We start from the raw sequence: 27908 nt of genomic DNA, 5'->3' as shown, positions 1-27908 counted from the left end.
AAACACAGCCGCAGTTTCAAAGCGGCAGTGCCTCACAGAGCCTGGAGTCAGCGAGTCCCCAGCTGACCCTGTGCTCCACACGGCGCTTTCATCTTTGAAGCGTAGAAACAGCTCTAGACCTTCAAAGGCAGAGGCGTCCTGTCGACTAATCAAATAGTCGATGCATTTTGCATCAACTATTCGATTAGTCAGTTACGCAACATTTAACATACTTATTATTAACTACATTGGAACATGGCCAGGACTCTGGGCATAATAAGCATTGTACAGAATACAGAATCCTGAGAACGTCTAAGCCACTATTCCTACAAACAAACCTGTTGGCATGGCCTATGTTCTCTGGTCCTAGATCCACAGCTTTACACTTGGGCACGTTAAAACTCATATTGTTTGCTTGTGCCCATCCTATGAAGCTGTCCAGATCACTCTGTATCTGTGACCACCTTTATTTACCACTCCCCCAACCTTTGCATCATCTACAGATTTGATCAGCCATGATTTTGTATTTTCTTTCGGGACACTGATTAAAAATATCCCAACTACCCATGCAAAATGATGGAGACAAATTTAGCTATAATCACTCGAGAGATCTTGGAGTCATTGTGGATAGTTCTCTGAAAACATCCACTTAGTGTGCAGCGGCAGGCAAAAAAGCCCATTGAATGTTAGGAATCATTAAAAAAGGGATAGAAAATAAGATCAGGAATATCTTAATATCTCTATATAAAACCATGGTACTCCCACATCTTGAATACTGTGTACAGATGTGGTCTCTTCATCTCAAAAAAGATATATTGGCATTGGAAAAGGTTCAGAAAAGGGCAACAAAAATGATTGGGGGGTTGAAACGGGTCCTATATGAACAGAGATTTGGGACTTTTTAGCTTAGAAGAGAGAGGGGTAAGGGGGGATATGATAGAGTTCTATACAATCATGACAGGTATTGAGAAAGTGAATAAGGAAAAGTTATTTACTTATTCCCACAATATAAGAACTAGGGGTCACCAAATGAAATTAAGAGGTAGCAGGTATAAAACAAACAAAAGGAAGTTTTGCTTCACTCAGTGCACAGTCAACCTGTGGAACTCCTTGCCAGAGGATGTGGTAAAGTCTAGGACTTTAACAGGGTTCCAAAAAGAGCTAGATAGCCACTGATGGACCTAACCTCCATGAATCTATTAGCCAGGATGGGTAGGAATAGTGTCCCTGGCCTCTGTATGTCTGTAAATGAGTAACAGTGTAAATTATGTGAGGATTACCTGTTGTGTTCCCTCCCTCTGGGGCATCTGGCATTGGCCACCATTGGAAGACAGGATACTGGGCTAGCTGTCCTTTGATCTAACTGTGTATGTCTGTTCTTCTTCGAGTGGTTGCTCATGTCCATTCGAAGTAGGTGTGTGCGCCGCGTGCACCACGTCTTCCGGAGCGTTTTCCCTAGCGGTACCCGTAGCGCCGGTGGGGCGCCCCCTGGAGTGGCGCCGCCATGGCGGGGCATAAATACCCCTGCTGGCGCTGCCCCACCTCAGTTCCTTCTTACCGCCGTGTCGGTCGTTGGAGCGTCTCTCTCTCTCTGTCTGTTAGGATTAGATAGTTAATGGTTCCCGTTTCTCACATTGTAAATAGTTTGTGTAGTTAGATAGTTAGGTTTTTTTGTTTTTGCTCCTTCCCCCCTTGGGGGTAAGGAATGCCAGGGCTGCAAGGCTTCAAGGCGTGCGCTGACTGCGGGAAGTTTATGCCCAGGGCGACCCACACGACAGCTGCCTTAAGTGTCTGGGTGAGGCCCATCTGGCAATTGCCTGCAAAATCTGCAAGTCTTTCAAGCCCCGTACGAGGAAAGAAAGAGTTTCCCGCTTGAAGCTTCCCCTGATGGAGACGGCGCTTCAACCGGTACCGCCGGACCAGCCTGCGGTGCACAGCGCACCGGCCTCCATGCGCGAGGCTGCACACCGGCACCGGGCATCGACGTCGAGATCCCGGCATCGGTCTCACTCTCCGCCATCTAAGAGGGTGAAGAAGTCCTGGGGCAGGTCTCCGTCTAAAAAGCCAACGTCCGATGGACACCGCACCGGCAGTTCACCGGTGCGTGTTTCCCCCCCGGTGCACCGTCGGCACCAAGGGGGCCTGGTGAGCCCTGGTCGCCTGCCCTCTCATCGTCCATCTACGCCGGACACCTTTGAAGCAGCGCAGGACCTAATCAGTCTTACGACCTCCCCGCCGTCGTTGGTCAACTCGGACGGGTCGAGGTCACCCCCGTTGGAGGCTTAGAGGGCACCGCCGTCGCCCATGCATGGCCCGGGTCGGCATGCTATGGTGGCTTATGCGTCGGGACCACCCCCGGTGGGGTCGGCTCCCACTGCTACTACGGCACCCTTTGCGGCGCCGAGCCATCAGTCTCAGGGAGCTTCCAGCCATGGCAGATCGCTGCTCTCCACTTTGCCAGGGCCCCGCTTGGCCGTACCGGTGCCCTACCCCCATAGCCATGTGGCCTCACAGGAGTCGGCGTCCGTCTCCGTGCCGTCATCGGCACCGGCATCAACCCAGTGGTCTACCCCGGCACCGGGCCTAGGCACCCCGGTACCGTTTCAGTCGGGCACGACTCAGTCAGCATCGAGCCTGAGCACCTCGGTGCCACAGCTGCTGGCCACACAATCGGCACCGGGCCTGAGTACCCCGGTGCCGCAGCTCCAGTCGACGCAATCGGCACTGGGCATGGGCACCCCAGTACCACAGCTTCATACGTCGCACTCAGCACCAGGCCTAGGCACCCCGGTGCCACAACTCCAGGCATCACAACCGACACTGAGCCTGAGCACCTCGGTGCCGCAGCTACTGGCGATGCAGCCGGCACCGGGCCTAGGCACCCCGGTGCCGCAACTTCACGCAACACAGTCGACACCGGGGCTGGGTACCCCGGTGCCGCAAACGTTGCAAATGGCACCAGGCTTGGGTACCCCGGTGCCACAACTACTGATGACGCAACCAGCACCGGGCCTGGGCACCCCGGTGCCACAGTTGACTGCTTCACACTCGGCAGAGTTCGCCGCACTGGGCCTGGGCACCTCGGTGCCACAGTTGACTGCTTCGCACTCGGCAGAGTTCGCCGCACCACGCATGGGTCCCCCAGTGCCGCAGATGGCACATCCTCGCCGCGCCCATGCGGGCAAACCTGAGTCGATGGCCAAGTTTGCACCACACTCCTCATCGGCTCCGCCTTGGCCGGAGTCCGATTACTCTTCGGACTCAGACGCGGTGTCGGTTCGGTCAGGGTCTTCGGGAGCATCCTCGACCCACAAGTCCAGATCCAGACACCGGAGGGACCACAACCAGCAGATGTGGCCCCCTCATTCACAATGGCCTTTTTGGACTCCCTGGGCCTATCACCAGTGGCAGGGCCAGCCATCACCATCTATGGGGTCGGAGGCTTCAGGGCACCGTTCCCGCCCGTCTGCGTCCCTGTCTAGGGCGCCTCCCTCCCCCCTTAGAGTGCCGCAACAAGATCCTGTGGCACCGCAACCACCGGTACCGGAGACAGGCCCTCCGGAGGCTCAGACCGTCCAACCGGCCCTGCAGTTGGTCACGACCGCTCCCGTGTTGATTCAGGAGTTGTCGTCGTCCTCCCCCGATGAGGCACTGGCGGATCCAGTGCCTGGGCTACCATCAATGGATGCCAGAGCACATCAGGACCTCCTGCGGCTCATGGCTTCCAACCTGGCTGTTCCGGTTGAGCCCATAATTGAGGATACCGATCCAATGGTAGACATCCTCACTGGGGACACCCCTACGCGTTTCGCTCTACCGCTCAATAAAACCGTTTCAAAGATTACTAATGCCCTGTGGCAAACGCCAGCAACCCTGACCCCTACCCTAAAAGGGGTAGAGAGGCGTTATTTCGTCCCGCAGTCGGGTCACGAATTCCTTTACTTCCAGCCCATCCCGGGATCATTGGTCGTACAGGCCGCGGCCCAAAAAGAAAGGCTTCCCCAGCCCGGGCCTTCTCCAAAGGCAAGGGAGCCTAAGAAGCTGGATTTGTTGGGCCGTAAGGTCTATGCTACGGGTGCTCTGCAGCTCCGTATCGCTAACCAGCAGGCAATGCTGAGCAGGTATACTTTTAACACTTGGCAGGCGGTCGAAAAATTTAGAGACTGACTCCCGATGGAGGACCACCAGGAGTTTGCGGCTATGGCTTCCGAGGGTAAAGTCATTACACGAACTGCCCCCCAAGTGGCATTGGACACTGTGGACTCGGCAGCCCGCACCATGACGACTGGTGTCGTTATGCGCCGCGGGGCGTGGCTCCACGTCTCGGGGATTCCCTCGGACGTGAAGCATACCAACCAGGACTTGCCTTTTGAAGGGAAGGCCTTGTTCTCGGAGCACACCGATTCCAGGCTCCATACCCTAAAGGACAGTAGGTCAACTTTGAAGTCCTTAGGTATACATACGCCGGCCACACAGCGGCGACAACTGCCATATAGGCAGCAGGTTAGAGCGCAGCCCCAGGTCCCCCGTGGGGATTTCTGGAGGCGCCGCTCCTGGGCCTCCAGTGGAGGTTCCCGGGCGGCTGCACACCCTCAGGGGCCTAGGGGTTGATGTCGTCGCCCCAGGTCAGGTCCCCATGGCCCTTCCAATCAGGGCAAGCCACAGTTTTGACATGATATTCGAGAGTCCTGTACCAGACTGCCACCCTGGCCCCCTGTTTGGGGCCCGGCTATCCTGTTTTTCCCAGGCATGGGCCCTGATAACATCAGATGCCTGGGCCCTGAACATTGTACATATGGGCTATTCTATCCCATTCCTGGGCCCACCGCCTTCAAAACCCCCTACCCTGTCCCTAGTAAGGGACACCCCTCATGAACACATCCTGTTTCAGGAAGTGGTGGCGCTCCTCGAAAAAGGAGCAATAGAAAGGGTCCCACCGCATCTGCGGGGCAAGGGGTTTTACTCCTGTTATTTTGTTGTTCCAAAACCAAAAGGGGGAGTTCGTCCTATCCTGGACCTTCGATACTTAAACAAGGCGGTTGTAAAACACAAGTTCAGAATGGTGACGTTGGCCTCGGTCATCCCAGTGCTACAACTGGGCGACTGATACGCGACTCTCGATCTAAAGGACGCCTACTACCATATGGCTATCAGGCCCAGTCACAGGAGGTTCCTCCGGTTTATGGTGGGCCGTTACCATTTTCCGTTTACGGTACTCCCCTTTGGGTTATGTACTGCACCAAGGGTATTCACAAAATGTATGGCTGTGGTTGCCGCCTTTCTGCGCAATCGAGGGGTACACGTGTTCCCGTACCTCGACGATTGGCTAATCCAAAGTCGCTCGTACGAGCAGGTAGAAGCTCACGTTTCACTCATAAGAGCTCTCTTCTTAAGGTTAGGGTTCATGATAAATGTCGAGAAGTCATCCCTGACCCCCTCCCAGATCATAGAGTTTGTGGGAGCCCTCCTTGATGCAAAGGTGGCAAGAGCGTTCCTGCCCCACAGCAGGTTCCTCTCCATAGTGGAGCTGATCTCAGGGCTAATTCGGTCCCCCATCACGACACCTCGGGTCTGCTCCAGGCTGCTGGGCCATATGGCGGCATGCACTTACACGGTGCGACATGCCAGGATGAGGATGAGACCTCTGCAGGCGTGGTTGGCGAAGGTCTTCTGCCAGTCCAAGGGTCTATGGGACTCCATAGTCACAGTGCTCCCGGACATTCTGGACTCCCTACTCTGGTGGAGCCAGGAATCCGTGGTGCGCAGCGGGGTTCCCTTCAACGCCCCTTCCCCCTCGCTGACGCTGATCACCGATGCGTCCGACCTGGGATGGGGTACACACCTTGGGTGCCACAGAACTCAGGGCCTCTGATCCCATTCCGAATGGTCCCTGCACATCAACGTCCAGGAACTGCGGGCGGTGAGGAGGGCCTGCGAAACATTCCTGCTGAGGCTCTCCCACCACTCCATCCTGGTGCGTATGGACAACACTGCAGCGGTTTTTTACCTCAACAAGCAGGGTGGGGCGCGTTCGCCACCCCTATGCAAGGAGGCCCTGCGTCTCTGGCACCTGTGTGTCATGCACAATACCATGCCTCAGGGGGAGTACCTCCCCGGGTGCAAAAACCTACTTGCAGACACACTGAGCAGATCCTTTGGAGCCCACGAGTGGTCGCTCAAGGACTCTGTTCTCAGTCAGGTTTTCCGCAGGTGGGGCTATCCCCACCTAGACCTGTTTGCCTCGGCACGCAATGCCAAGTGCAGGAACTACTGTACCCTGCTGGGGCTGGGGAAATTTTCCAAGGGAGACACCCTAACGACCACGTGGCCAAAGGGCGTTCTCTACGCTTTTCCCCCATTTCCACTAATTTCCAGGGTATTGACCAGAGCGAGAACTTTCAGGTCCTCGATCATCCTCATAGCCCCCAAGTGGCCCAGACAGTTCCGGTTCCCCATCCTGGTGGACATGCTGACCCAATACCCTATAGCACTCCCTCCAGTTCGGGATCTGCTAACCCAACCTTGGGATGGGGGGATAATGGTTCACCCGGATCTCCGGTCTCTTCACCTAACGGCCTGGTTTATCCGTGGTTGAACCAACCAGAAAGGGAATGTTCCCGACAAATACAGATGGTGCTCCTTAGCAGCAGGAAGCCCTCTACTAGGCGGTCGTACGCTGCCAAGTGACGGCGCTTCTCGTCTTGGGCGTCCCGGAGAGGAGTACAACCGTCTTCGGCCTCTATTCCAACTATTCTCGACTATCTCTTTCAACTCAGTTCTAGTAGCCTGTCCTTCTCTTCTGTTAAAGTCCATGTGGCATCTCTCTCCGCCTTCCATGTTGGTACGGCAGGAGCCTCTCTTTTTTCTAACCAGGTAGTTAAAAGGTTTCTTACTGGTTTGGAGAAATTGTACCCCTCGGTGAGGGCTCGATACCCTGCCTGGAACCTCAACCTGGTCCTTCACAGGCTTATGTCCCCTCCTTTCGAGCCATTGGCTACGTGTTCATTGAAGCACCTTTCATTGAAGGTTGCTTTCATAGTAGCCATTACGTCTGCTAGAAGGGTATCAGAGCTAAGGGCGCTGACTATAGAACCGCTCTACCTCGTTTTTTCGCATAATAATGTAAGGCTACGGCCTCATCCGACCTTCCTCCCGAAGGTGGTTTCTACTTTCACCTGTCTCAGGAGATTTATCTACCGGTGTTTTTCCCTAAACCACACGCCTCCCCTAAGGAGCGTGTTTTACACTCCCTAGACGCCAAGCAAGCGCTGGCATTCTATATTGACTGAACCAAGCCCTTCCGTAAATCCCAACAATTGTTCGTTGCATTTGGGGATGGGGGAAAGGTTCACCTATTTCTACGCAAAGGTTATCAAGATGGGTGGTGCAATGTATAGCAGAGTGTTATCAACTGGCTGGGAAAACCCCACCCAGGGTGAAGGCGCACACTACTAGGGCGCAGGCGTCCTCGGTAGCCTTTGGTGCCCAGGTACCTATCACAGAAATTTGCAGGGCAGCCACCTGGTCTTCCCTTCACACATTTGCAACACACTATGCGCTACCTGAACAGGCCAGGGAGGATGCAAGGGTGGGCTCTGCAGTCCTCGAATCTGTGATGTAAATATGTAAATATATGGATCCGGTTGTCTTTGTTCTGGGTTGGTGACTTGTCACTGTGTAATTGTTCAAATAAATCTGTTATTGTTCACCTTCCTTTATGACTCTGGTGTTATGACTGTTCCGACCCCTCCTCCATGGGGTTAGCTTGGTAGTCACCTACTTCGAATGGACACGAGCAACCACTCGAAGAAGAAAAGAACGGTTACTTACCTGTAACTGTTGTTCTTCGAGATGTGTTGCTCATGTCCATTCGACTCCCACCCTACCTCCCCTTCGTCGGAGTATCCGGCAAGAAGGAACTGAGGTGGGGCAGCGCCGGCAGGGGTACTTATGCCCCACCATGGCGGCACCACTCCAGGGGGCGCCCCGCCGGCGCTACGGGTACCGCTAGGGAAAACGCTCTGGAAGACGTGGTGCACGCGGCGTGCACACCTATTTCGAATGGACATGAGCAACACATCTCGAAGAACAACAGTTACAGGTAAGTAACTGTTCTTTTCTTACATTCTTAAATAGCCTAGGGCCAAGAACCATTCCCTGGAGGACTCTATTAGAAACACCGTCAAACTGATTATTCCCTCTTTACCATTCCATTGTCAGTCTTACTAGTCTGCTTGTTTAATACATTTAATGTGCACTCTGTTAATTCTATATCGTTCTTGTTTGTAATCAAAATGTCCTTATTGCAATCTAAGTGTTTTACATCAAAGGGAAGGGGGGTGAAGTAGTGTGTTTTATCATCACCAGCTTCTGCTGGTGAAAGAGACCACCTTTCCAGCATACAGAGGACGCTTGTTGTCTCTAACATCATGGGACCAATGCCGTAAGCAACAATGGAAGATATATTATATCAACAATGTCACCTTTACCAACCAAACTTGTAATCTTATTACAAAATGTTTTGTTTGACAGGCTCTATTTACCATAAACCCCTGTTGGTTGCCATTAATTATATTGCCATCTAATTCTTTGCTCATTGAGCCATCTCATCTGCTTCATTATCTTGCCCGGGATCCATGCCAGGCTAACAGGCTCATCCTGTTACCCTCTTTCACACTGGCACTGAATTAGCTTTCTTCCAGGCCTCTGGAACTACCCCGGTGTTCCATGTCTGCATCAGCGAGACTCTGGTCAGATCCCTGTCTTTATGTCTCTTCCAAAGGGATGGGAGATCAGCCTAGATCAGAAGTTTTCAACTTTTCTTCACCTGGGATGATTGACTAGCCACAGTTTTTGTCATGATTTCAACCCTGCACTCCTCTGGAGTGGAGCTGGAAAAGTGCTGATGCTGTTACGGTCATTCCCCTTTCTAGTCCTGCCTGCTCTGTGCTCTGTTCCAGGGACACACTAATTCAGCAGGGCAAGGAGCCAAAACATGAGCAGCAAAGGCCAATGGTCAATGTCACTGATTTACTCAATGCAGATACAGACAGGAGGGAGAATCTGCACCAAGGATGGAGTACTGCAACAGCCCAAGGGAAAAGGAGCAGACCATCCCCCTACTGCCCTTTTCCTCATTTCCCAGGGTCCTAGCACTCAATGAAGGCCCCAGCTTCTTGGGAGGGGAGGACCCTTCAAGAATGGCGATCTCAGGAGAAAGTGAGAGCAACCACGTGAAGGATGCATTAAAGGCAGCTGTCAAGCAGTGGCCAGGGGACTTGCTCCATCTTCCCAGAAGTCTTAAGGAGTCAGCAAAGGCAGACCTAGGAGCCCAGCCACCTGCTATAGGCCTTCTTTAGAGACATGACTAGCCTGCTGCTGGGAACATCTTTCACGCGAAAATTCACTGACTCAGCCACCAGCATTTCCCACTGCCCCTTCCTCTGCTTCAGAAGGGCTTGAAGAAGTTCACAGCTGTAGTCTACGGACGTTCTAAATACGCAGAAACTCTGTCCTGTGTGCTCCTGGCATGCGAGGGGGCTGTGAGTCAGAGCTGTGCATTAGAAACACGCCTCCGGTAGCATATGAGATGTGTCATTCCCATGCTGGTCTATGTTTTTCCTGGTTTAGCAAGTTCCCATTGTACCCCAGTCTTAGTTGTGCAGTTTCTATACACTGATCTGCCATGCCTGTGTCTGCCATTAGAACCACTGTCAGAAGGTGGAAGCTTTCCCACCTGCATGCAGTGAGTGCCTGTTTCTGTATGTCTAACAGGGAGTTCCTGCCGTAGGTCTCTTCTGGGAACGTGGTGTGGCTGCGCATTCCCTAAAAGACTCATGGCTGTGGTCACTGAGGAGACGCACCTGGATCAAATTGTTTCATGTTTCTGGTGTTTCTCAGGCTGGTGATATAGAGGCAGAGTGAATGACTTTAATTGTGCCATTGCAAACTTTCAATATTTGGAAGGGAGTGTACAGAGGGACACTCATGTTGTGTTTCCCAGAATTTCTAACATTTGTGTTAAACAAGTACTACTTTTAATTTTCTGTCTGTTTGCTTAAATAATAACTTCTTTCAGCCTCTACTGCATTGAACAAGGGTTGTTACCGGACACTGCGCATTTAAGTGACTTAATCAGACACCAGCAGAGTGTGAGAACTTCAACATTTTGGCATACTTATTAGCAAGGAATTTTACTAGAGTCGGGCCCATGCTAAAGGGGAAGGTTGAATTAAGATGTGCAACTCCAGCTATGTTAATTACATAGCTGGAATTGACATACCTTAATTTTAGTTTCCAGGCGTTCTCCATAGTGAGAGGCCGATGGGAGCAGGAGTAACAGTCACCAGTGGGGGTGGCCTCTGAGTTTGATTTGGCAGGTCTTTACTAGACCCACTAAATTGAATTCCAGAAGATCGCGGCAGCATCCATCTTCCCTATAGTGAAGACGTGGCCTAGCTTCCATTGTCCTAGAATTTTAAGTGGGGATACTGGGGATCATAGAATCACAGAACACTAGAACTGGAAGGGACCTCGAGAGGTCATCGAGTCCAGTCCCCTGCCCTCATGGCAGGACCTTGTTGGCTACTGTGGTAAAAATGGCCTGCATCTTTTCCCCACTAGGAATTTACAGTGAGCTGTAGTTAGTTGACTGAGGCCCACTCTGTGAGGCATTTCACAATATGTGTGTCTGTCTGAAACAGGATAGCTTCTGACCATCCATCTGTTACAACAAATATTTTCAGTTTCCAAGTGCCAGAGCTGTTTGTACCTGCATTGGGCAAGCTGTAGTTGCCACACGAGAAAACAGACCCTGCCCTAAGGAGCTTATGTGCTAGTAGAGACCCAGCCGGACGAGTCCAAACTCACTGAACATCCCAGGAGCTGTGCTGGATCTCACTGCGTGGAGCGGGGGGGGGGGGATGATTCTGGGCTGCAATGTGAAGGAGCAATAGGTCCTGTGACACTTGGGAAGAGAGGGACACTGCTTCTCTCAGAGGAAGGGCATGGGAGACAGCGTGAAGGTGATGGCGAGCAGGCTGCGCAGGGGGAGATTGGGAGAGGCGGGGACTGAGTGAGGGGAGAGCAGGAAGAGGTGCAGGTGACAGGGGATCTGCCTCGCAAAGATGGAGAAGCCTGACTTGGATGCAGGAGGCACAGGGAGGGCAAATGTAGATCCCATGTTTGGGAAATACGTGGTGACCTCACCACTGAACATAAACGCAAAGAGGCAGAGTTGGCACCGAATATTCAGCTGTAGCTCTAATTTTCTCCTGTCTGTGTCTGTCATTGCACAGCCATGTGGCTTTTGACATGGAGATTTCCAGTCATGACTTATTTCTCTTTCTTTCACTCACAGACATCAAACCTTCCAATATTCTTCTGGACAGAAATGGGAATATTAAACTCTGTGACTTTGGCATTAGTGGACAACTTGTGGACTCCATCGCCAAAACAAGAGATGCTGGGTGCAGACCATACATGGCAGTAAGTGGGATCTGACAGTCTTGTTGCGGGGATTGGGATGACCATGGGATATTGTGACCGTGGCGGGGTGCGATCACCCTCTCCTGCCCCGGGAGAGGGGTTCGGCGGACCCCGTCGCCGGCCTCCGGTCCGTTGTTTCCGGAGTCTAGTCTGATATAGTGTCTTTGGGTGCGATCACCCCGCTCGGCCGAGTCTGGGGGATCTGCGAGCCCAGGGGTCGCCTGTCCCTTTGAGCGGGGTTTTTCCCCGCGGTCTCTGCCGGAGGCTCCGGCTCGTCGGCGCTGGAGCAACCTGCAACTCCCGACGATGGCGGGAGGGGAGGGGGACCCAGGCCCTCCCTCTCCACCGGGTCCCAGCCCGGGGCCCTAAGCACAGGGGTCTGCTAGCTCCCTGTGCGGCGGACGTGGGATTCCTTCCCGAAACGCGTTCACCCACGGACGCCAAAAGGGCCCCGCCCTGGGCTGCTTCCTCCCCGCCGCTAACCCCATTGGCCTCCCCATGGGGTCCCCGTAGCCTGCCGTGGCTCGGTCGTTCAGCGCTGGAGAAGTCCGTCCAATGCTGGAAGGTCCGAGTCTGTTGATGACCCGCAGTTGGGGGAACCTCGATCACTCGCCTCCGGGGGTCCTCGTTGTGGCTCCGGGCTTCCTGGGGCGGCGTCTCCCTGCGCCCGGCCCCAAGCCCTTCGGGAGCCGGCCTCCAAGGTCGCGTCCCCCTTGCCTTGCCAGCGGGTCCTTTTTAAATGGCCTGCCGGAGGTGACGCGCTACCGGCACGCCGCCCCCCCCAGCATCGGCGCGCACTCTCCATCTGCATCCTGCCCCACCCCTGGCCGCTGGGCGGCGTGTTAGCCGCGGCTCGGCTTTGCAGCCGCGGAGGGAGCCTCCGCGGCCAGCGTCTGCAGCGCGCAGGCTCTCCCCCTTCGGGCACCGTGGCGGAGAACCCCGTCTCTCCCTGCCCCCCCTAGGGCTCCTCAGTGCGGGCCGAGAACAGCCCGTCACAGATATGTTGACTAGAGATTCCCACCCATTAGCTGAGTTATGCCTCAGTCCAGTTCCCCAGAGCAGGCATCCGCACACTAAAAATGACAATTGCAAACCTAAAGTGATCTGCTCCACTGGTGGCCTCATCAGGGTCTCCTCCCTCCCCCCGGCCCCGAGTCCTAGACAAAACAAGCCACAGAGTCCGGGTTTCCTTCTGACCCGAGAGGGGAGAGTTAAAGTACATCCAGAGGGGAGTCTGAACAGCTGTCCAGGCCATGGTTATTCTGGGACAAAGTGAGGACTTCACTGTCCAGCATCTTCCATCAGCACAAAAGCTGCAGACTGGAATAAGCAGCATGGTGAGGGGAAAAGGAAACTCGGTAGGAAAGGGTTTGTATCTGCACTGACCCTGGGTTTGTGAGATGACCGTAATTCAGACACAGCAAAATCTTTCATTATTGCGAGTCACTAGACAGCCACATTTCCAAATTGCACCCAGCTAGTGCAGTTCTGGGGAACACCAAATAGTTGCCAAAAGCAGCTGAATGGAAATGGCTCCATCTTTGTACCGGTTTTTGAAGAATCACTTCGTTCTCCCATTGTGATTTTCAAAGCAGTCAGTGGGGTTTAGGGACACTTTCGATTCTCTGGACTGCTCTGAACATCTCAATCCATATTTTCATCTGGGCTAAGGACATAGCTATTGCTCTGCTGAGATGAGTGTCACACCACTAAGAGTCACCCAGGACTTTGCCAGCTTGTCATAGAGCCATTTGGAAAGCTTTCTGTAAACCTGACCCTGAAGGCCAGGGGTCCCGTGGAGCAGGGATTGTGGATTCCCCGGAAAGAAGTTTGCTGCTGTGGATCAGAATGCAGAGCTGCTGGGCTGCTACAGATCCAAGCGTGGCCGTTTATTTACACCCCACTATTGGTCTCCCTTTCCTGGCTGTGAATAAGTCTCTTGAATGACACCACGGTGCTGTTGATCCCTGGGTGTGTTCTGTTGTTGAGCTCTGTCCCCAGGGTTCTTGGCCATCACCTGCTACGTCTGATTCCCTTAACCACTTTGAATCCCGTTGCACTTCACATTGGGCTCCCCTTAGCTGCCAGTCTTCGTCGATGTTAATTGTGTTCATGTGTTCATCCTCGTGCCCCATTTTCACAGTCTCTTGGCATTCTGCACAGCTGACTGCCAGTGAGGTCCTGCTGGCTTCTCCCTCTCATTTGCTCACATTCTGTAAATTGCCTGGAATCATTTTCACATCTGTGTTTCATTATGATGAGGTGAGGATCAATGGGCCTTTTTTAAGCAGTTAATTAGGTAACTGTAGCCACTGAAAATCTCCACGGTTACATGCTGTGGGCTCTGCGGTATAATGCTTTTACTGCAGAGTCCTCAGCACAGCCGGCTCCCCGAAAGTGAAGCCGGCAGCCAGTGTGTGCCAGGAGTGGCTCCCGACAGCTGGCCCCGCTCCCAGGGAGCCGGCCACATGGCAAGCTCTGCAGTATAAGCTTTATACGCAGAGCCCTCAGCGCAGGGCGGCAGCTGGCTCCCCAGGAGGGGGGCTAGAGCCTGCGTGTAACCGTTATGGTAACCGATAAGCTCATTCTCATTGGTTAACCATTCATACCGTTACGCTGTCCCATTCCTAGTGCTCAGGCAGCTGTAGTCTGTGTGGGCTGAACTGGAGCCAATTGGCTGTCTGTCACTCCACTGTCTCCTGCCTTTTCACGAGCTGCCCAGGGGCTGTGGGGAGAGAAGCTGCCTTGGCTAGTGGCTTTCCCAGACTCCAGCTCCCGTCCTCTCCCTGGGATTCCCAACCTGACAGGGAAGGCAGGTGATGGAACAACCACATTACTCCCCTCCTACCGGGAGATGTAGCAGACACCAGGGAGAGCACAGCCGCTGCTCAGAGAGCTTAGGACTCACTCTGGAGCTGCTCCTCAGGCTTCTGAGAGAGGCAGCTGGGAAGGAAGTGCCCCTTGCTGCTTGGCCTAGCAGTTGGTCCCCCGTGAACATTGCTGTTTAGTGTCTTGAGGGCCACAGGTTCAAAATCTCATTCGAAATGGGAACAGAGACATGTTCTTGTGTTCTTATGGTTTTCTTAATTCCAGTGAAACAAGCCCATAACAATCCTAGCTCAAGCAGGATTTGTTAGAGTGATCCAGTTGAGAGGGAGGAGTTTTGACACTTGAATTAAGGGGCTGTTCCTTTCTTGTTGCAAAGCCATCAAGGCCAGGAGATGTGCAAGGAGGTAGCTACGCAGCAGGCAGATTTTTCAGCAAGTGGACAGGGGTAGCAATGTGAGAGGGAGTAAGCTGGCTGCTGATTGTGGCTACAAAGCTGACTGTCTGCTGGTGGATGTTGTACATGGGACTTACCACATGCCTTTTGGCTTGCCAGCTAGTGTGCACTGCCCAGGCCCTGCAGTGTGAGGCACATCAGAAATACCTCTGAGGGATAAGTGAGATGAGGATTCACCAACTCTGTCTGCAGCAACTCATTTCTTATCCGGAAAGGAAAATCTTCCTGGCCGTGTGGTAGCCCTACCTCTGCAGTCCAATGCTATGACAGAGCTCAGCACAAGCACTGAAAGGGGGATTCCTGCGCCTGGTAACAATGCAGCCTCTGTAGCACGCTTCACAGGGGTCTCCATGTGCATGTCCAATGGGGAGACTGGGGGTGTGAGCTCTGTGACCCATTGGTATGTACAGAGCAGCAGCACTGGCTGCACCAAGACTCAGCGTTTGAGCAGCAGAAGCTTCACAGGCCTGATCACCAGGTTCTCTGTGGGATCAGTTGCTCACTTAGCAGCAGTCAGGCTGCTTTTTGATCGTAGGTCCTGCAATCAGAGATCCCTCGGAGGCTGTAGAATGGAGTGGTGCTTATTTCTCGGGAATAGCCCTCTGATGGAGATGCGTGTTAGCAGGAACTAAGACACGAGCAAACAGCCTAGGAGGAGACGTGCCGGTACCATGGCACGGTTCCACGCGTCTGACATAAGCTGCGTAGAGAATCCCGGAGGAGATGCCTGAGCTCTGAGCAATCTCTGCGTGTCAGAGGCATGCTAGTGATGTCACTTGCATACTTCAGTGAGTTAGGCTGAGAACATACCTCCCTTTGCTCATTCATAAGCTAAAAATGTTGCTGAGGTTAGCTCCGTGTGGGACCTCTCCGGTCTAAACTTAGCTCACTGCATCGCTTGGCATGCAGCCACATTGAACAGCTTCCACCGTGAGGTCATGTCTGCACTTCGGCTGCCCCACATCTCTCTCTGGGGGAGGAGGCAGCAAGAGCTTTCATACAAAACAAGCAAGACCTGGCACCAGCCGTGGTGGGCAGGCCAGTCCCTTAGGGCAGGTGTGAGCTTTGCAGGGAAAGATGCTGCTGTTTCCCTTGGAGTCAGGTGCAGAGTTTAAAAATTGGCTCCTAGCGACAGCTCTTCTCCAGGGCCCTGTAGCCCAGTAGCCAGTGCCTGGGTCATTACAGGAAGTGGAAGTTGAGAGTCCTGAGGCACGTGATCTAGGCCTGGTTAGTACCAGGCCTAGGGCTTCGTGTAGCTCCAGCTCCCAAACTGAGCCCAGCTGGGCTGTTACTCACTGATACGTAGGCAGTAGGTGGTTGCATCTGAATTCTGACAGCACTCAGCACACAGGGTGGGCACAGTCACTGCTTGGAACGAGCTGGTGAAGGTTCCTAAGAGGAATAACGTCAGACTCAGTGGTGTCGGATGAATCTCACAGGAATGATGGCATTACGTAGAGGAAGGGTTACGTGTACCCGGACATGACCCTGGTTGCTGCTGCTGGCTAGGGTTGGTGTCTTGGCTAAATGAGAGAGCAGGTGTGCGCAAGGGAGGGTGATGGATGTAGGTATGTGCCTTTGCTTTGTAATTCGTGGGTTCGTGGCTTTGAGTTTTTTATTGTTGTCCCTCAGCCACCTGAACTGGTTTTATCAACTGAATTGGCCTCTTCTTTAAAATAAAAATAGGTTGAAAACTGAGGGAGGCAGAGAAACAGAGTTGGGGTGCGTGTCTGGGATCGTAGGTTAGGGCTGGAAGACACCTCAGGTGGCCATCTACTCCATTCCATTTGTAAAAGCAGGGCCAATCCCAACTAAATCATCCCAGCCCAGGACTTGTCAAGCCAGGCCTTAAAATCTCTAGGGATGGAGATTCCACCCCCTCCCTAGGAAACACATCCCAGCGCTTCCCCTCCCTGCTAGGGAAAGAGTTTTTCCTAATATCCAACCTAGACCTGCCCCAGTGTAACTTGAGCCCATTGCTCCTCGTTCTGTTATCTGCCACCGCTGAGAACAGCCTCTCGCCAGCCTCTTTGGAGCCTCCCTTCGGGTAATTAAAGGCTGCTCTCGAATCCCCCCTCACTCTTCTGCAGACTAAATAAACCCAAATCCCTCAGCCTCTCCTCATAGGTCATGTGCCCTAGCCCCTAATCATTTTCACCGCCTTCTGCTGGACTCTGAAACGCTGCTTGAGTCCCCCAGTGGCACCGTGCTCCCTGCAGCGTTTCGCCTTTGAAGTGTAGCAGCAGCCCTGGGGCTGTTGCTACACTTCAAAGACAGAGGCTTATCGACTGATCGAATAGTCGATGTAAATTGCATCAACTATTCAATTAGCCAGTTAATCTAAATTTAACATCCCTAGTCTGGACCCTACCCTTACCTCCAGTGTGTCTGCCTCTCCTTCCAGCTTAGTGTCAGCTGCAAGTTGCTGAGGGTGCAACCCATCCCCTCGTCCAGGTCATTAGTGAAGATGTTGAACAAGACCTGCCCCTGGGGCGCGCCACTTCGCACTGGCTGCCAGTTAAACATTCAGCTGGTGACTCCTACTCATTGAGCCTGATCATCTAGCCAGCTTTCTATCCACCATACAGTTGGTTTCCAATTAATACTTCTAGAACTTGCTGGCAAGTACCCTGGGAGAGCGTATGAAAAGCTTTGCTAAAGTCAAGGTATATTAAGTCCACCGCTCTTCCCATATCCACAGAGCCAGTTACCACATGATAGAAGGTAATTGCGTTCGTCAGGCATGACTTGCCTTCAGTGAATCCATGTTGACTGTTCCTGGTCACCTTCCTCTCATCCTTTCAAGATGGATTCCTTGGGGACCTGAGGGATGGCTGACCAGTCTGTAATCCCTTTATCCTCCTCCTTCCCTTTTTTAAAGATGGGCACCATATTTGCCTGTTTTCAGTCATCTGGGACCTCCTCTGCTCATCATAAGTTTTCAAAGATAATGACCAATGGCTCTACAATCCTAGAACACTAGAACCGGAAGGGACCTCAAGAGGTTACCACTTCCAGTCCCCTGCACCTAAGGCAGGACCAAGCACCATCTAGATCGGGGTCGGCAACCTACGGCATACGTGCCATCAGTGGCACATGAGCTGATTTTCATTGGCAGGAGCTCAGTCCCACTCTTTCCCCTGCCCCGGGTAGCATGGAGCTGCACTGGCGCTTGAGCCTCACAGCTGGCTGACGCAGGCAGGGAGTTCAGCTGATTGGCAGGGGACAGGGCGTTGTCAAGCAGCTGCTAAAGCAAGCCTAGGCAAAATACGGCCCACGGGCTGTATTTGGCCTGCCAAACTACTGGATCTAGCCCTGCTTGCCCTGCAGAAACGTGGCTGCGGGGCGCTTTCTCTTTAAGTCCAGAGGGGACGGGGGAAGATTCAGCTGCTGTTCCTGCCCCCAGCACAAGTGAATGAAAAAGTGAATCAAAGACTCAAAGGGAGGAGAGATTCCCATCTTGTACAGGGAAGTTTGCCTACTGCAGGGATGGGGCATAGCTGCTGTGTGCCGAGAGGGGTGAAGCTGGGCTGGGTGCAATCAAGAGAATGCAGTGTCTCCAAGATGGGAAGGAAGATGACTCTTGCAGCTCTGGGCCCTGCAGTGTGCCTGTGGCATAGAGGGTGTCCTGCGGCAGATCAGGGGAGCAGGAGAAGTAGTCATGGCCAAAGCAACCTTCACCACAGGGATCCTCTGGTAGTGATGCCTATAGGGACTGTAGGAGTGGGGCACTTACAACTGTCGTCACGTCACCTCTTTCCTTTTCTCGTGGCTAAGGAAAATAGACTGAGCTTCTCAAGCCCCTCTGGTAAGGCAGTCAGTCTAGGTGTCCAAGTTTTCTTGTGGCTCTGTTCTGAATCGTTTCCTGTTTTCCAATGTCTTTTTGCAGTCTAGACATGGGGATGTTGGAGGGAGTATTTAGAATCATAGAGCTGGAAGAGACCTCAGAAGGTCATCAAATCCAGCCCTCTGCCCAAGACAGGACCAACCCCAACTAAATCAACCCAGCCAGGGCTTTGTCAAGCCGAGACTTAAAAACCTCTAGGGATGGAGATTCCACCACCTCCCTAGGGAACCCATCCCAGTGCTTCCCCAGTCGCCTTGGGAAATAGTTTTCCCCTAATATCCAACCTAGACCTCCCCCACTGTAACTTGAGACCATTGCTTCTCGTTCTGCCATCCGTCACTACTATGAACAGCCCCTCTCCATCCTCTTTGGAACCTCCCTTCAGGAAGTTGAAGGCTGCTACCAACCCTGCACCCCCACTCTTCTCTTCTTCAGACTAAACAAACCCAAATCCTTCACTCTCTCCTCATAGGTCATGTGCTCCAGCCCCCTAATCATTTTGGTCGCCCTCTGCTGGCCCCTCTCCAATGTGTCCACATCCTTTCTATGGGGGGGGGGGGGGGGGGGCAGAACTGGATACAAAATTCTAGACGTGGCCTCACCAGAGCCGAATAAAGGGGAATAATCACTTCTCTGGATCTGCAGGCAATGCTCCTCCTAATGCACCCCAATATGCCATTAGTCTTTTTGGCTACAAGGACACACTGTTGACTCATTTCCAGCTTCTCATCCACGGTAATCCCCAGGTTCCTTTCTGCTGAACTGCTACTTAGCCAGTCGGTCCCCAGCCTGTAATAGTGCTTAGGATTCTTCTGTCCCAAGTGCAGGACTCTACACTTGTCCTTGTTGAACCTCATCAGATTTCTTTTGGACCAATCCTCTAATCTGTCCAGGTCACTCTGGGCCCTATCCCTGCTCTCCAGTGTATTTACCTCTCCTCCTAGCTTAGTGTCATCCGCAAACTTGCTAAAGGTGCAATCTATCCCTTCATCCAGGTCATTAATAAAGATGTTGAACAAAACTGGTCCAAGAACAGATCCTTGGGGCACTCTGCTAGAAACTGACCACCAACCTGACATCGAGCCGTTGATCACTGCCCATTGGGCCTGACAGTCTAGCTAGCTTTCTGTCCATCTTACAGTCCATTTATATATTCCATATTCCCTTAACTTGTTGGCAAGAATATTGTGGGAGACGGTATCAAAAGCTTTGCTAAAGTCCACTGACTTTCCCATATCCACAGAGCCAGTTACTTCATAGAAGTTAATCAGATTGGTCAGGCACGACTTGCCCTTGGTGAATCCATGTTGACTATTCCTGATCACTTCCCCTCTTCCAAGTGCTTCAAAATGGATTCCTTGAGGATCCCCTCCATGATTTTTCCAGGGACTGAGGTAAGGCTGACTGGTCTGTAGTTCCCTGGATCGTCCTTCTTCCCTTTTTTTAAAGATGGGCACTACATTTGCCTTGTTCCAATCTTCTGGGATCTGTCCTGATCTCCATGAGTTTTCAAAGATAATGGCCAAAGGCTCTGTAATGACATTTGCCAACTCCCTCAGTCCCCTCGGATGCATTAAATTCGGACCCATGGATTTGTGTACGTTTAGCTTTTCTAAATAGTTCGTAACTTGTTCTTTCCCCACCAAAGGCTGCCCACCTCCTTCCCATACTGCGCTGCCTAGTGCATTTGTCTGGGAGCTGACCTTGTCCGTGAAGACAGCGGCAGAGAAAGCATTGAGTACTTCAGCTTTTCCCACATCATCTGTCCTAGGTTACCTCCTTCATCCAGTAGGGGCCCCACACCCTCTCTGATCACCCTCTTATTGCTAACATGCCTGTAGAAACCTTTCTTGTTCCCCTTCACATCCCTTGCTAGCTGCAATTCCAATTGCACTTTTGCCTTCCTGATAACTCCCCTGCATTCTCAAGCTCTATATTTATACTCCTCCCTGAATGTGAGCTCTTGGTAAGCAGTACACTTCCCAGACTGCAGGTCAGGATGGCAGATGGATGACTCAGTCCCTCTTAGGAGGGAGTCCCCGACCACCACCACTAGTGGCCTTTTTTTGGCAGGGGTGGTCATGGAACCCCCATCCCTAAGACTATGAATCCCGTGCCTTCCGGTGTTCCCTTCTGATTTCTTCCCTGAGAGGTCCCTGCCAACGCATTCTCCACCGCAGTGCCTGTGGAGAGAGCCTGATAGTGGTTACTTACCTCTAAAGGAATGGGGGATACCTGAGTTGGCCGCCTTTTCCTTCTAGAGGTTACATGCTGCCTGTTCTCTTCCTTGTCCTGTGCTGCCCTGAGTGGCCCTTCAGCCTGCTGTGCCTGCAGGATTAAACGCTGCCTTCCATCGAGGAAGTCTTCGTCCTCTCTGATGGAACATAGGGTCGATACTTGGGCCTCAAGTCCTCTAATCTTTTCTTCCAAAATGGTGACCAGGTTGCACTTAGTGCAGATGAAATCCCTTCTTTCTTTTGGGAGGAAGACAAACATGGCACATGCTGTGCAGGTAACAACCGCAGAGCTATCACCATCCATCCCAGCCTTCCTTCGGAGAGATCCCTCAGTTATTAAATACCTTCTTGAAGGGCAGGAGTGTAGTGAAAAGATGTTAAAGAATGGCAAGTGTATCTCACCCCCTTCCCAACTACCTCTCCAAACTCCCTGTTAACAGCCCTTGTTCGCAAGCTCCCTGGTCGCTGACTCACTCCTTTATAAAGTCCTGGACTGCCTGATAGCCCCTCCCCCGATTAAGGCTCAACCAATGAGCAGAGGCTTCTAACTCACAGCTTCCACCTGCCAGCCGCAGCACTCACTCCATGGTGGGTGGGGAGGAGGAGAAAAACAAACAAACCCAAACAGCCAAACACATGCTCAGCACACAGCAAGAAAACCGCAAACACAAATACACAATACAGACAGCCACTTCCCTCAAGGGTCCTGGATTAGCTTCCTTCCTCCCAAACTCACTGTTAACAGCCCCTGTTTGCAAGCTGGGGGAGTCCCCTGGCCCAGGTGCCCACTCCCCCTCTCCCTTAAGCCCAGCTATGGGGCCAGACACTTGTACCCAAGCCGGGGGTCGTGGTACATGTAGGTACCAATGATGTAGGGAAGTGTAGGAGAGATGTCCTAGAGGCCAAATTTAGGCTGCTAGGAAAGAGACTGAAATCCAGGACCTCTATGGTGGCATTCTCAGAAATGCTTCCAGTTCCACGCGCAGGGCCAGGTAGGCAGGCAGAGCTTCAGAGTCTCAATGCGTGGATGAGACGATGGTGTAGGGAAGAGGGGTTTAGATTTATTAGGAACTGGGGACACTTTTGGGAGAGGGGGAGCCTGTACAGGAAGGATGGGCTCCACCTAAACCAGGGTGGAACCAGACTGCTGGCACTAAACATTAATAAGGCCGTAGAGCAGTTTTTAAACTAAGAGATGGGGGAAAGCCGATTGGTGCGGAGATGCACGTAAATCGGAGAGAGACTTCTCTTAGAGGAGAATCCGTTGATAGAGATTCTCTAAGCTGTAGTCGGAAAGAGAGGAGGGGAGAGGGCAAACCATTGGCCAGAGCTGACAAACTACCGCATACAAAGGAATCCAATGCATCAGGGAAGGGCAGACAAATAACCAGTGGCAAATTTTTAAAGTGCTTGTCCACAAATGCTAGGAGTCTGACTAATAAGATGGGTGAACTAGAGTACCTCGTATTAAATGAGGAGATAGACATAATAGGCATCACTGAAACCTGGTGGAATGAGGAAAATCTGTGAGACACAATCATACCGGGATATAAAATATATAGAAAGGATAGAGCAGGCCGGGTGGGTGGCGGAGTGGCACTGTATGTGAAAGATAATGTAGAATCAAATGAAATAAAAATATTAAGTGAATCAACATGTTCAATAGAATCGCTATGGATAGTAATTCCATGCTCCAATAATAAGAAATTAGCAGTAGGGATATATTACCGATCACCTGACCAGGACAGCGATACTGACATAGAAATGCTGAGGGAGATTAGAGAGGCTACCAAAATAGAGAACTCTATAATAATGGGGGATTTTAATTACCCCCATATTGACTGGATACATGTCACCTCAGGAACAGAAGCAGAGATAAAATTTCTCAATGGCTTAAATGACTGCTTCTTGGAGCAGCTAGTGAAGGAACCAACAAGGGGAGAGGCAATTCTCGATTTAGTCCTGAGTGGAGTGCAGGATCAGGTCCAGGATATAACCGTTACCGGACCGCTTGGGAATAGTGACCATAATATAATAACATTCAACATTCCTGTGGTGGGAAGAACACCTCAGCAGTCCAGCACCCTGGCATTTAATTTCAAAAAGGGGAATTACACAAAAATGAGGAGGTTTGTTAAACAGAAATTAAAAGGCACAGTGACTAGAGCCAAATCCCTGAAAGCTGCATGGAAACTTTTTAAAGACACCATAATAGAGGCCCAACTTAAATGTATACCCCAAATTAAAAAACATAGCAAGAGACCTAAAAAAGAGTCACCGTGGCTTAACCACCATGTAAAAGAAGCAGTGAGGGACAAAAAGGTATCTTTTAAGAAGTGGAAATCCAATCCTAGTGAGATAAATAGAAAGGAACATAAACACTGTCAAATCAAGTGTAAACATGTAATAAGAAAAGCAAAAAGAGATTTTGAGGAACAGCTAGCCAAAAACTCAAAAAGAAATAACAAAATGTTTTTTAAGTACATTAGAAGCAGGAAGCCTGCTAAAAAGCCTGTGGGTCCCCTAGATGATCGAGCTATAAAAGGAGCAATCAAGGACGATAAAGCCATTGCGGAGAAACTAAATGATTTCTTTGCTTCAGTCTTCACGGCTGAGGACGTTGGGGAGATTCCTGAATCTGCACCGTCCTTTGTGGGTGATGAATCTGAGGAACTGTCCCGGATTGAAGTGTCATTAGAGGAGGTTTTGGAACAAATAGAAAAACTTAATATTAACAAATCTCCGGGACCGGATGGCATTCATCCAAGGGTTCTAAAAGAACTTAAATGGGAAATTGCTGAGCTATTATCTGTGGTTTGTAACCTATCCTTTAAATCATCTTCCGTACCTAATGACTGGAAGGTAGCCAACGTGACACCAATATTTAAAAAGGGCTCTAGAGGCGATCCTGGCAATTACAGACCGGTAAGTCTAACTTCAGTACCGGGCAAATTAGTCGAAACAATAGTAAAGAATAAAATTGTGAAGCATGTAGAGGAACATAATTTGTTGGACAAAAGTCAACATGGTTTCTGTAAGGGGAAATCCTGTCTTACTAATCTATTAGAGTTCTTTGAAGGGGTTAACAAACATGCGGACAAGGGGGAGCCAGTAGATATAGTATACTTGGATTTTCAGAAAGCCTTTGACAAGATCCCTCACCAAAGGCTCTTGTGTAAATTACATGGCCATGGGTAAGAGGGAAGGTCCTTTCTTGGATTGAGAACTGGCTAAAAGACAGGAAACAAAGGGTAGGAATAAATGGTAAATTTTCAGATTGGAGAGGGGTAACTAGTGGTGTACCCCAGGGCTCAGTCCTGGGCCAATCCTTTTCAACTTATTCATAAATGATCTGGAGAAAGGGGTAAGCAGTGACATAGTAAAGTTTGCAGATGATACCAAACTGTTTAGGACAGTCAAGACAGAAGCAGACTGTGAGGGACTCCAAGAAGATCTCACCAAACTGAGTGATTGGGCAACAAAATGGCAAATGAAATTTAATGTGGATAAGTGTAAAGTAATGCACATCGGGAAAAATAACCCCAACTATACGTACAGTATGATGGGGGCTAATTTGGCTATGACAAATCAGGAAAGAGATCTTGGAGTTATCGTGGACAGTTCTCTGAAAACTTCCACACAGTGTGCAGCGGCGGTCAAAAAGGCAAATAGGATGCTAGGAATTATTAAGAAAGGGATAGAAAATAAGACCCAGAACATCTTACTGCCCCTGTATAAAACTATGGTACGGCCACATCTTGAATACTGTGTACAGATGTGGTCTCCTCACCTCAAAAAAGATATTTTGGCCTTGAAAAGGGTTCAGAAAAGGCAACTAAAATGATTAGGGGTTTGGAACGGGTCCCATATGAGGAGAGGCTAAAGAGACTGGGACTTTTCAGTTTAGAAAAGAGGAGACTGAGGGGGAATATGATAGAGGTCTATAAAATCATGAGTGGTGTGGAGAGGGCTGATAAAGAAAAGTTATGTATTAGTTCCCATAATAGAAGAACTAAAGAACACCAAATGAAATTAATGGGGAGCAGGTTTAAAACTAATAAAAGGAAGTTCTTCTTCACACAGCGGGTAGTCAACCTGTGGAACTCCTTGCCAGAGGAGGCGGTGAAGGCTAGGACTATAATAGAGTTTAAAGAGAAGCTGGATAAATTCATGGAGGTTAGGTCCATAAAAGGCTATTAGCCAGGGGATAGCAATGGTGTCCCTGGCCTCTGTTTGTCAGAGGCTAGAGAAGGATGGCAGGAGACAAATCGCTTGATCTTTGTCTTCAGTGCACACTCTCTGGGGCACCTGGTGTTGGCCACTGTCGGTAGACAGGATACTGGGCTAGATGGACCTTTGGTCTGACCCAGTACGGCTGTTCTTATGTTATGTTCTTATGTATGTACCCACTCCACAGAACCTAGTTGTGGGACATCCCTGACCCAGATGCCTACAACCCCTACCCCCAGAGCCCAGCTGTGGGGACAGACCCCTATTGCCCCATCCTATCCCAAGCACAAAGGACCCAGAGGAAGAAACAGCCTGATGCTGGATCTCAGACTTATATGGCATTTCCTGTACACTTCCTCCTTCTCGAGGGCCTGCTGGAAACTTCAGCTGTTTGAAACCCTCCAGCTCCTTCTTCCAGGAGAAGTGGCTTCTCTTTGTGCGCTGGGGAGCCAGGCTCTGCAGGAATATTGCATTCACTTTCCTAAAATCAATTCAGAATCTCATGGTCCCGTCGGTCTTAGGTACCAGTACGATAGAACTCTGCCAGCCACTATATGACTTGTCAGTACCCCCTCACCCCCCATTGCTTCATTGCCTGGAGCTCCTCTCGGACCACCTCCCACATTTTCCACGGTTCAGGTTGTGTACCTTCCTACCAGGTTCTGTAGAAATCTCGTGTTGTGCGAGTGTCGTTTTCCCCAGTCACTTCGTGAGAAAGTGTGCGAATCTTGGTAACCGCTCCTGCACCTCTCCTTGTTGTCCGGGATTCAACTCTTCCTCCACCTGGGCTGGAGCTTCTCGGGTGAGCTCTCCACTCCACATGCCCCACTCTGGCTCGGGGGGCCGGGGACCTATGAGGAGGCGCTCCTGCAGGTTCCCCCTTTTTAAGACATTAACATGGTATACTTGCGGATCCCTCCGTCTCCCTGAGAGTTGTATCTCGTAGTCCACCTCCCTGACCCTCCATCGCACTTCGAACAGGCCTTGCCATCTCACCATGAGTTTACATTCTTGTGAGGGCAGCAGTAGAAGAACCCGGTCTCCTGGTTGGAACACCCGCCTCTGGACCACTGCTTTTGCCTCTCCTGGGTTCCCTTTATGTTGGTTGCCACCAACTGCCTGACTTTTTGTAACTTTCCTCATAACTGCAAGAGGTACTGAGCTGTCCCCTGCCCTCGTGTCTCCTGCTCCTCCCGGCCCTCTTTTACTATGTCTGGGATCTCCCGAGGCTGTCGTCCGTATAACAATTCAAACGGGGAGAATCCAACTGAGGACTGTGGTACCTCCCTAATGGCAAATGAGGGCTGGCAACAGTCTGTCCCATTCTTGCAGGTGATCCCCTACTAATCTCCATAGCATAGCCTTTAGTGTTGGATAGAATCTTTCCACCAACCCATCCGTTTGGGGATGATATATGGAGGTCCGGAGCGTCTTAATCTTTAGCATTCGGCATAACTCCTTCATTACCCGCAAGGTTACATTGGTCCCTTTGTCTGTCAAGATTTCTTGCAGTAACCCTACCCTTGAAAAGATCTTTACCAATTCCTCTGCTATCACTAAGGCCGGAGCCTTTTGCAGAGGTACTTCCTCGGGGTAACAGGTGGCATAGTCTATAACTACCAGAATGTACTGGTGGCCCCTGCTAGACCTCTCTAGAGGCCCCACCAGTCTAATGCCACTCGTTTGAAGAGTACCCCGACTATGGGGAAGGCTATTAAGGGGGCTTTCGGTACTCTTGCTGGGTTCATTCGCTGACACTCGGGGCAAGATCAACAGTATTTTCAGATTTCCCTATAAATTCCCGTCCAAAAGAAATGCTGTACCACACGTTGTTGAGTCTTTTCCTGACCCAGGTGCCCTTCCCACGGGTTGGAGTGGGCCAGGGCTAGTACCCTCCATGTATATTGAATGGGCACCACTAACTGCTGCATTCCTTCCTGTTCCCCCACTGTGTCCACCACCCAATAGAAGCGGTCATTCCATACTTCAAAGTAGGGGCCAACTGGCTGGGGCGCCTTCGGGTTCTCATTTTCTCCCAGGCCCTTTGTAGTGTTGGGTCCTCTTGCTGCAGTTGAACAAAATCGCCCTCATCGACTTCCAAATTTCGAATCCCATCAATTGGATCTGATCCTCTAGGTACCGGGTTGTTGCTGGAGTCCCCTGCTGGCCCACTTTTCTCCACCTCTCCTGGTGCTGCAAGGGTTGGTCTCCGACGCCGCCTCGGGGTTCTTGGCCCGCTTGCCCCAGACCTCAAGGGCGGCTCCCAGTCCCGGCCAATCTCTTCCCAGAAGGACTGGGTAAATCAGAGATGGGGCCAATATGACCTTTCATTGTTGGGCGACGCACCCATCATCCAGCCAGACCCATGCCATGGGATAGACTCGCCCCTGCCCGTGTATGCAGCGCATCCACACAGGGCTGCCCTTAGCGTCATCTCCCTTTGCTAAGTCTGCCCGGACAATGGTCTGCCCGCAGCCCATATCCACCATCACATTCACTGCTATTCCCCTTACTTTTACGGGTATCATTATCTTCGTCCCTTCTCCAACCCTCACTTCGGCCGAGTGTACTAGCAGGTTCCCGAATGTGCAGTCCATCGGGGGCAATCCCACTGGTAGTGTCCCTCCTGCCCACACTGGAAACACATACCTCGTAGTGGGGTTCCTTTCTTGGGGTTCCTTTCCCTTTTTTCCTGGGCGTGGGGTCTTTCCTCCTCGCTCCCGGTTGGAGGTCTGGGCCACACAGACTCTAGCTTCCTTTTATCTGTTCGGATTGGTCTTCCACTCGGTACCGTCTCCGGTTCCCCCCTCGGTCCTCCTGGTCTCAGCCCTTTTGGCTTGGGCAA

The 27908-nt window shown here is 51.4% G+C and overlaps 1 protein-coding gene across 13 annotated transcripts in view; it reads left to right on the top strand.

Moving 5' to 3' along the window:
- Window positions 1-27908, top strand: part of MAP2K4 (mitogen-activated protein kinase kinase 4) — a 145613-nt gene that overhangs the window by 100319 nt on the left and 17386 nt on the right. For all 13 annotated transcript variants that reach the window (XM_075903427.2, XM_075903426.2, XM_075903425.2 and 10 more), the window contains one exon: window positions 11339-11466. In XM_075903427.2, the coding sequence (XP_075759542.1) occupies window positions 11339-11466 (128 nt within the window). The remainder of the gene's footprint in view (window positions 1-11338; window positions 11467-27908) is intronic.

Source organism: Pelodiscus sinensis, chromosome 20 (genome assembly GCF_052426305.1).
Source record: "Pelodiscus sinensis isolate ZL-2025 chromosome 20, ASM5242630v1, whole genome shotgun sequence".
Classification (NCBI taxonomy): Eukaryota; Metazoa; Chordata; order Testudines; family Trionychidae; genus Pelodiscus; species Pelodiscus sinensis.
This window is presented reverse-complemented; position numbering and strand designations above follow the sequence as displayed.